The sequence below is a fragment of the Microtus ochrogaster genome, chromosome 8 (genome assembly GCF_000317375.1).
Source record: "Microtus ochrogaster isolate Prairie Vole_2 chromosome 8, MicOch1.0, whole genome shotgun sequence".
Taxonomy (NCBI): domain Eukaryota; kingdom Metazoa; phylum Chordata; class Mammalia; order Rodentia; family Cricetidae; genus Microtus; species Microtus ochrogaster.
In genome coordinates, this window is record NC_022015.1 from 67,847,341 (window position 1) to 67,857,214 (window position 9,874).

At 45.7% G+C, this 9,874-nt stretch overlaps 1 protein-coding gene across 11 annotated transcripts in view; it reads right to left on the reverse strand.

Moving 5' to 3' along the window:
* Sorbs1 (sorbin and SH3 domain containing 1) overlaps nucleotides 1-9,874 on the reverse strand; it is a 224,156-nt gene that overhangs the window by 91,299 nt on the left and 122,983 nt on the right. For 8 of the 11 annotated variants that reach the window (XM_026781543.1, XM_026781545.1, XM_026781546.1 and 5 more), the window contains one exon: nucleotides 1,289-1,401. In XM_026781543.1, the coding sequence (XP_026637344.1) occupies nucleotides 1,289-1,401 (113 nt within the window). Of the gene's footprint in view, nucleotides 1-1,288; nucleotides 1,402-1,526; nucleotides 1,554-9,874 lie in introns of all 11 variants that reach the window. The other 3 variants (XM_005352257.3, XM_026781542.1, XM_026781544.1) reach the window with 1 other exon arrangement.

The window sequence follows — 9,874 nt, forward strand, 5'->3', positions numbered from 1 at the left end:
TGTGTGTGTGTGTGTGTGTGTGTGTGTGTGTGTGTGTATGTGAGTGTGTGTGTGTATCACAAAACCAAGAGGCATTGGAGGGTTAGCCTTTGGGGCTCACTGATGGTAAAAGGCAAGGTACTTCAACCTCTGCTTTGACTAGATCTTGTTGTGTTCCAATCTGGGTAGAGCAATAGTGCCCATCCTTGAGACAACGCGAAGAAGCACCACTGCCACAGACAACACATTACATGCTCAGAAAACTTTCAGAAATGGGAAAATTCTGGCAAGTCTTTTAACGAACGAGTGATCTCTGGGAGGCCAGGCATATCCACAGCTCCTGGCTCCAACCAGGGCCTAGGTGTACACAGCTGCAAGTGGGGAGGTAAGGTAAGGCAGGAGGGAGAAAGGCTTTACGGTGCAGCCTTTGGACAAGACAGATGAGGAGCATTAGAATGAGGCAGGGTAGCTTGTACCACCCAGGGATCGTCTGAGCAGTAGCATCCCCTATAAGGAAGATGGCTCCATTCCATGTTAGTGGTTCCTCCTTATACAGCACCCTTCACACACCGCTGGAATGATAGGCTCTATGCCTTTTAACAAATAACAAAGTATAGAGAGGAGAAGGAAGAAAGGGTAGAAAAATACCCAGCAGCAACAACTAAAGCCAACCCTACTCCAAACTGTAATAGCAGTACACCATGCAAGTACTGGCCATGCCTAACCCAGCTTAGCTTTCAAGATCACAGGAGATTGTGCCGGTTCAATACCGTTCATACGGTGGTATGGCTGTAGATGGGGGATTTTCTATTGCAGAGCTGAGCTGGATGTTGAGGCCAGGCTGTGTGTGCTGCCATTGTGATTTCTGTCCTCAGGCCCTTGAGTTTATGGTCTGGTCACAAATACCTGATGTCCCTCTGTGACCACAGTGTTCAGAGTCTCAGCTTTAGAAAGTTAATGGTGTAAATATGAGGGTTTCCTCTGATTATGCTCTAAAGAATCCCTTAAAAATAAGCTCAACCTGCCCAAGGCTAAATGAATTCCTTCTTTTAGAACCCTTCCACGTGTATATTAATCCTGGAAAACAGCAGGCCTATTTCCAACAGCCACATAGACCAAACCTCACCCCATACTCCTGTTCCCTTTGATCCCAACTCTCCTCCTAAGAAAACTATTTCAGAGAAGACCAAAGACTGGACTCCTGTTCCACAATCCAGCTGGGTTAGCAGGAAGCCACAAGTTTGGGCTGCCAAATTTGAGAATAGGCATCACTACTGAGTTCCCACCCCATCTGCGGGTGCACACCTACCTGGGGCTTGTCAGTAGAAAGGCTGGGATGTACGCTTCTATAGCCCTTGGCAGCAAGTGGGGAGGGCTGGGCGTTGCCATTGGCATCGGCACTGGATGAAAGTCTCCACTCCTCTGTGGCAAGACAAAAAACAAAAACAAACCCCATTACTCCTAGGTAACAACCGCTGGCTTTCCTCAAATTCAAGGATCCCAGGTGCACCAAGGCACACGAGGAAAGAAGGCATGCAAAGCCATACCTGCTGGAGGGTCCTCTGGCTCCAGGCCTGTGCGAGGAGCAAGAAGGATGAAAACAAAAAGGGAAAAACAGAAACGGTTACGTTTTGCGGGAAGCAAGCATGAGACACACTGACCGATGAAAATCAGCAGCCCTGGCCTGACACAAAACACCCTCAGTCACCACGGCCCCATTACCATAGGAACCCACTTGAAACCATGATGTGTTCACAGGCGCTGACCTTTGAGAACACAAGGCTACATTCACAGGAATGAAGAAACAATTGTTCCTTGACATTCTTACTTTACAGACTGAAAGGCAAAAGAACTCTCTGCTGCCCAGCCCTTCACAGTCTCATTCCCCACCCCAAAGCTTGCTGTAGGCTAAGCATGACTGCACCTTATGGGCTGAGTTAATTACTGGACCCTAGTGGTAGGACATGACTGAAGCCTCTATATCATGGTTTTGGTTTTGTTTGGGGGCGGGGGGAGCTTGTTTGCTTGTTTGTTTCTTGATCCCTGTCTTCATCCCATTACACAAGGCACTAAAACATTCACAATATGGGCTGAAGAGGTGAAACGACTTTGTTACATAATCATGAAGACCAGAGTTCAGATCAGAAATTTCAAAGGCTTTGACATGGTATATAGTATCATTCTTCTTCATATTTTTCTATCAGCCATTTAAAATATAAAAGCCATCTTAGCCAATAAGCTGGATTTTGCTCGTGGCCAGTTTGGCCACCCCTACTCTTGCAATCCTTTAACCTCCCGTCTCCTATTTCCTAAAGAACCTTCTTTTCTCACTCCTGTAGAGACAAGCAGGGGACTCACTGTCCTTGAAGTCTAAGCCTCTGCTTCGGTGTGGGTCTCTCAGACCAACGGTAGACTCCCCAGATGTCGAGTCGAGATGTGCAAACATTTATTAAGCACTTTTCGGGGGCCAGACATGGTTCCACTTTACACCTATTTAGTATTTAATTTAATTAAATGCTTACTGTACTTCATGGATGAGAAAGGAGAGAGGCCAAATGCTTTGCCCAGATCAGAAAGCCTCACCCAGAGGGATGAAGCAATACAGTAGCAACACACAAGTCTAAGTGGGTAGGGAGGAAGAGTGGATCTACAAGGGGCCAGGAAGGGGAAGGTGATCAAAACACATTTTAAGATCTTCTCAAAGAATACAGATATTATTTCTAAAATATCCTTATTTAGGAGGAAACAACATATTGTCACACCCCCAAATCCAGAATTTTATGGTGACTCAGTTATATTCCCTTGTACAGGTTGCCTATTACACCTCCGCCACCACCTTACAGACAGCTCAGGGCTAATTGTCTTCTCCAAAAGCACCGTGTAAACACTCACAGGGTATGTGCTCCACACATGCTGCTATTACTGCACTGGACTGGCTGGGTAACCGGAGCAAGGCTTTAACCACACTAAATTTCACATTTCTTATCTGTAAACCAGGATCCCTCCTCCTTGACCTTCTCTCAAAGTTGCCGAGGACTCTGAGATCAGGCATGTGAAGGTAACCATTTAATACTCACTGCTAGCTAGGTGCCTGACCCAGACAGCTTCCTGTACCTGGCAGCCCCAAGAATACAGGTGACATTCTGTGACAATGGCCCTTCATCCTCTTTACGCTAACACTTTTAATCTCCCTTCTTTTCCAAGTCGCTATTTCTAGATACCCCTGTTGGGCCACTTTTCAGATGCTCTTTACATATACACCAGATAGCAATAGGCTTGTCCCTTGGGGATGGAGGCAAATGCAGCACACAGACTTAGGGACACATTCTTTTGCTGACTTTTCGGCTTCCTGTTGGGTAGGTTCTATTCAAGTCACACTGGAAAACAGACATGTCATGACAACGGAGGAGTGACTGTTCTTCTAAACTACAGGCATCAGAAGGAAGTCATCCTCGTGCAATCAGATCGCTTCCTGTGAGCTCAATCTTCTGCCTTGTTGACTGCATCCTCATGACTCTTTCATGAGTCACAGGACCAAATGAACATATATGGCACAGCGGTGGGAGAGACAGATGGCTCAGTGGTTCAGAGTATGTGTTGCTCTTGCAGAGGACCCAGGTTCAAGCCCCAACTAGTCAGTTTTCTTTCAGGGTATAAACCCTGACATGTCAGAATGGTGGTTCACAACCAACCCTAACTCTAGTTCCAGGGAATCTGATGCCCTTTACTGACCTCTGCAGGCATCAGGCATATGGCATATACATGGTACATGCAGGCAAAACATTCATACACATAAAGTAAATTCAAACATATTAAAATAAAATATATGGCATAAAGTACGGGCTTTATAAAACTGAAATCCAAAACACAGGGAAAGAAATCCCCACAGATATAAATTAAAGGGTATGTGTGTATTTATTATGGTTTGGGATTTTGTGTGTTTTATGCCAATGTGTGGAGAATACACACACACACACACACACACACACACACACACACACACATATGGGTATGTTTGCCTATGCGTGTGCATGTGGAGGTCAGAAGTCAACAACTGAGAATCTTCCAGTCTCTATCCATCCTGCTTTTTGAATAGGGTCTCTCACTAGACTTGGCACTCACTGATTTAATTAGACTGCTCACTAGGAAGCCTGAAGTATGATCCAGGTTCTCCCTCCACCCCCACACCCAGTACAGGGTTATAGACAAACAGCTAAGTTGGGCTTTTACAGGAGAGCTAGGGATTCAAGGCCAAGCCCCTCGTCCCTGCACTGGCAGTACTGAGTCATCACCATAGCCCTGTCTGCTTTTGAATCAGGGTCTTACTATACAGTCTGGCTGTAGGCCAGGCTGGCCTCAGACTCTTAGCAATTCTCCTGTTTCTGCCTCCCTAGTGGTGAGATTACAGGTGTGTAACACTACATCCAGCTCAAAACATCAGAAAATTCTCAAAGATATAAATTACAGTATATGATCTCTCCATTTAATAAAATCAAAGTCATACTGTCCTTGGAAATGACTCGGGTTTTTTTTCTTCTTATTTCAAATCTTCAAAACTGCTTCCTCGCTGTGCCCAGAAGGGTAGTTCCCCGGACCTCAATAAGCAGCCTGGCTCCTTACTGAAGGAGAGCACATGTCTGGCATTTTCTCAGTCCTCATCCATTATCTTTTCTTCTGAATCTTGAAGGTTAGGAGCAGCCCAGTACCAATTACATCTGAGTGCTCAAGGTGAAGCTTTACATACATCGTCATCAATCACCGGGCTGCTGATGGAAGAGACTGTCAAGATGCTTCCTCCAATAAAACGGAAGGTTGGCTCGTAGGTAGATTTGCAGCCTGGAGATGCTCAGCCCTTCAGTAAAAGAGATAATCTACTTTGCCTTGTATCCCATCTGTTCTTTGTGTACCTTTGTGTCCCATGGTTAAAAGCCTCCAGAGAGCTGCTTATTCACTTCTAATTTCATTTTTGGTTTCTTATTTTTGTTTTTAAAAAAATAGTTCTTCTTGGGATCTTAGGTACTTTTCATTAAGGCAGGCTCACAGTGGTCGGGAAAGAGTTCATAAGGTAGGCTCACATGTGCACTAACTCTCACTTCTACCTTCCTTTTATTTATGTGACATAATGGAGAATTCAATATCATGAATTAAAAAGTCTGGCCTTTACCCTAGGCTTCTGGGAGGTAAATACCAAGTCCCTAGAATGCTACACCAAATAAGAATGTCTTGTTTACCTGAGGACTTGAACCACACCAATATGATTTGGAGCCAGGACTCTGAGCCAGTAAGAGCTTCATTGCCCACTAGAGTGGAGACGGGTCTTCCAGGAAGACAGTGGCGTACACCTATGTTCAGAGCCCCAGTAGAACTTTCGACACAGAGGCTCACACGCTGACACTAGGAAACCATGTCTGGAATGCTTTGGTATTTCCCCAGACCCTATACCATGCATTTCTCTGGGCTGATTGTAATCTCTATCCTTTCCCTGTAGTAAATGAACTGGACCCTTTGCACATTAGCACTGAGCCTGAGGTGGTTTGAGAAGTCCCCTATATTTGCAGTGGGGTGTCAGAAGGGAGGATGCTGTCTTCTGAGGCTCTTTCCTCGAACTTTTCAGTGGGCCCTAATTCTTATACATATGCTCATAAAAAGGACGGATTTAATGGGTAAAGAGTGCCTAGTTTATGGGACATTTGCTACTGCCAATCAGAAGAGTGTTACAGGGTATCTGTACACTGTGTGAATATATATTTCTGTGACTTGGTTTAATAAAAAGCTGAATGGCCAATAGCTAGGCAGGAGAGGTTAGACAGGACTTCCAACAGAGAAAGGAACTCAGGATGTTAGAACCTAGAGGCATGAGAGATGCCAGCAAGACACGGAGCAAGTAGGGCATACGAAATGGAAGAGAAGTAAAAAACCACATGACAGAATGTAGATTAATAGAATTAACAAAAACAGATTAATTTAAGCTATAGGTGCTAGTTGGGAACAAGCCTAAGCTAAAGGCCAAGCTTTCATAATTAAAAAATTTAAGTCTCCGTGTCATTACTGGGGAGTTGGGGATCCCAAAGAAAGGCCAGCTACAGAAGAGCAAATGTAAGAATCACACAAGAGGAAACAAGTTAACTGTGGCTGCAAGTCATTCTGGCCTAGGGTAACTTTGCAGCAAACACTGGGGCCAATGAACACAGTGCCCAGAATGCAAGAAACTGCTAACCTAGAGCTTGGCGTGTGGGTCAGGGGACAGCATCTGAGGTTAGCTCTCCGGCCTCCAGACCACACCAGAAAGGAACTGGGAATTGCACCCATGTCCAGCGCAGACTCCTTAACTATTCTTCCAAAAGAGTAAAAACAAAACAACAATAAAAACCACTGACTAGGACACTGGTGGAGCAAACGCCCAGCCATGGCTAGGTAATAAGATCAACAGGAAACAAGAAGAAGAGAAACGAGGCTTCTCCCTGGCTCAGGAAGTCAGTACTGAAATTATTCCCACTTTCTCAGGTGCCTCTAATCCCATGGTCCAAGGTCCATAATCAGAGCTGAGGTGTTGGTCAGGGGCCTGGGGTCCAGCTACCACTCAAAAAATATTCTGGGCTACAGAAATGGTTCAGTGGTTAAGTGCCCTTGCTGTTCTTTCAAAGAACCCTGGGGTTCAGTTCTCAGCACCTACATGGGATGGGGAAGCAGCTTGCAACCACCTATAATTCCAGGTCCAACAGCATCTGTCAACTCTGTTTTCCACAGACACCTATACTACAATTGCAACCCACATAATGGCACATGCATACATAATTAAAAATAAAATTCAAAAGTTTTAAATGTATATATCATAAACATTGAGTCTGAACAGTGGATTTAGATGGACCATCTCTGAGGGTCCAGCTTCTTTCTCCCTGGTCTGATGCTCACATGTGTGTGTATTCTATCTTGGTAGCAGCAATCCATGACAGAAGATTCCTCGATTTTCCTCTGGTTCATGTGGACTCACAAGACTCATGTATCTGCACTGTGGACTTTGATTTCCAAATGCCTCCTAGAACTTTCTCCTGAAGCCCTTCTCCTGCCAGGAAACTCAGCATAGCAATGATGGAATAGAACATCTCTTTCCAACATCCTTCACAAATCCCTCATCTCCATGAGAACCATAATCTAGAAAACCACCGGGTCAGCCTGGGGTTCTGGAGTCTCGCATCAAGCCCTGTCATTTCATTCTTTCAAAGACACTTTATCTTGTCCTCCATCTCCACTGCCCTCACTCCTATCCCAGAACATCACGCCTTCAAACTGATAGGATTCAACCTTTAGCAGGCCTCCTGACGTTCGGCAACAATGAGGGCTATTAGGATAGGCCTGTAAGGAATGCTTGTTATGAAAGAGCTCATTTAATGCCACCGACTCCAGTATAAATAGTGCCCAATTTATAGATGAGAATGAAGCCATCTAAGGTTGATGGATTGGCTCAGATTTCAAAGACAGAAAGTGCCAACACCAAAACCCAGGAGACTCTGTGATAATCTAGCTATACTTTCTCTCTCAAGAGGAGGGAGTTAGAGCAATAGCTGAAAACTGGAGGTATCTCTGTAATGTAGGTGTTGGGAGCCATCTAAAGACTGGCGCTTCCAGATCAGGTCAATAGCCAGCAACACGGAAACTTACAGGGGTTGATGGGGGTGGCAAAGATGGAGAGCACAGGCGGCGAAAGGATCCAACAGCCTCCATTTACTAGGAGGAGGACACTTATTTACTATAAGATGGATCCTGGAGGAGAAGCTATAACCACCGCTTTACCAAACCAGCAAAATTTCTAATGAGACTCAAGCATCTGTCGTTATAGCCACAGGCAAAAAGTATAGTTCCCACCCCTTATCAAGGATGCTTCTCTTCGCAACAAAGACCACTACAGAAAACCACAACCTGTTAAATGCATGGTTGTGAATCTCAGTCCCAACTAATACATCTGCAATACAACTCCTACACTTACGGCTCAGGGATCATTGTGGGAGGGTGGGCAGAAAGATTCTAAGAGGCAGGGGAACAGGAAGCTTGCTGTGAGATTGTGCTGCCTAGCATCATCAGAGATGCTCTATCCATGAAGTCTCACCAAGATGGCCGCCTAAACCTGCACAAGGACAACACCAGCAGACCTGATGATGTGAAAGGGGGAAGCTCACGAGGCCTTGACCTTAGACAAAGAACTACAGGCAACCAAGGAGCGCTGAGTGCGGCAGAAGTGGTCTTCTCCAGGGAAGAGCACATCGTTGGCTATCCAATGCCAAAGGGCCAGCCCAAAAACCAGATACATACAGGTGACGGTATACAGACAGGGCACCCTGCATTCAGACACCACCACCACCGCCCAGCCACCACTTCCACCACCACCGTAACCACCACCACCACCACCACTGCCATCAATAACGACAAAGAAAAAGAGGCCATGATCTTAATGAGAGTAAGGACTGGGGGGTTTATGGGTGCGGCTGAAGGGAGAAAATGAAATTATATTATAATATTTGTTGCTGCTTTGTTTTTCAAGGCAAAGTTTCTCTTTGGAGCCTTGCCTGTCCTGGAACACACTCTGTAGACCAGGCTGGCCTTGAACTCACAGAGATCCGCCTGCCTCTGCCACCCGAGTGCTACAATTAAAAATGTGCACCACCACCACCTGGCACTATAATCTTTTTTTTAACAAATAAATTTATTTTTAAAAAAGGTGTGCATGACTGATAACCGCCTCTCAGTTCTTCCAAGTACATGTAGCGTTAGAAATTTTTTAAAATTTGCTCAAAAATATTGAATTCTTTCCCACCAAATTCACTGGGATATTTTCATAGGAATTACCATAGGACCACCTCAACTGCACGTGTAATTCTGCTAGCATGTGCCACAGTGGAGAGAGCAGAGCGCTGCAGTCGTGCCAGTTACAACCACTAGAGGGAGCTCAAGCCTCCCTCTCCGCCGCCTAAGAATTGGTTAGTAAAGGTTGCTTCACTGGCCTTTTCCTTTGGATCATCTCTTCCCCACACACCCTACAGCCTTCTGAAGAAATTATTTTGCCTTTCTTCTCGCCCACATCTTTCCCAAAGAAGGGAAAAGCTGCAAACTGCAACAGGTCAAAAATCAAGAGTGGGCTTAAAAATAAGACCAAAAAGCCCCAGGCCAGCTTTTGGTGCTGAGGACTGCTCAGGCCTTCCCTAGACCTAGGAACAAAGATGACCTCCCAGAGGATGGGTATTATTGCTTCTAAGGCCTAGCCTGGCCTCATTCTCAAGCATCAACCTTGGTACCCAGGTCAGGAGATGCGAGCATTACTCATTTGCATCCTACATAATCCCACCGTGTCAACAGCACCCACCTCCCACTGTACCAAAAGTTGCAAGCCCTGTTTCCTTTATACACTCTGGTTTCCAAGAGTGTGCTTAGCTTCCCGGTTTCCAGGGAAGAGAAAACCCCATTTTCTGTAGCCGTTTTCAAACATGGTCATTGGGCCAGCTCCACAGCATGACCTTAGAACTTGTCAGAAACATAAAATCAAAGACCTCACCTCAGACTAACAAGCAGGCACCACAAGTCTCAAACTCCAGGCTGAGCTCCTCTTGCCTGTCTACTTCTGATGACTGTGAGGCACAGGGAATGACAGCCCAAAGAGTGTTTAGAGACTGAACCACCCTATACGAAAGTAGGGATCACGAGGCTGTGCCTTCACCCAAAGCACACGGCCACCTATCAGTCCAGAGCTTGACTCACTAAGAATCATCACAGAAGGGACAGAAGTCACTGTCCTGGGGATCCTGGAGAAGAAGGACGCAGCTGATGAACTCACAACACTTCTCCCCAGCCCTGCAGAACCACAGGACATCTGCCTTCTCTTCTGCGTATCCCCCCCCCCCCCCCC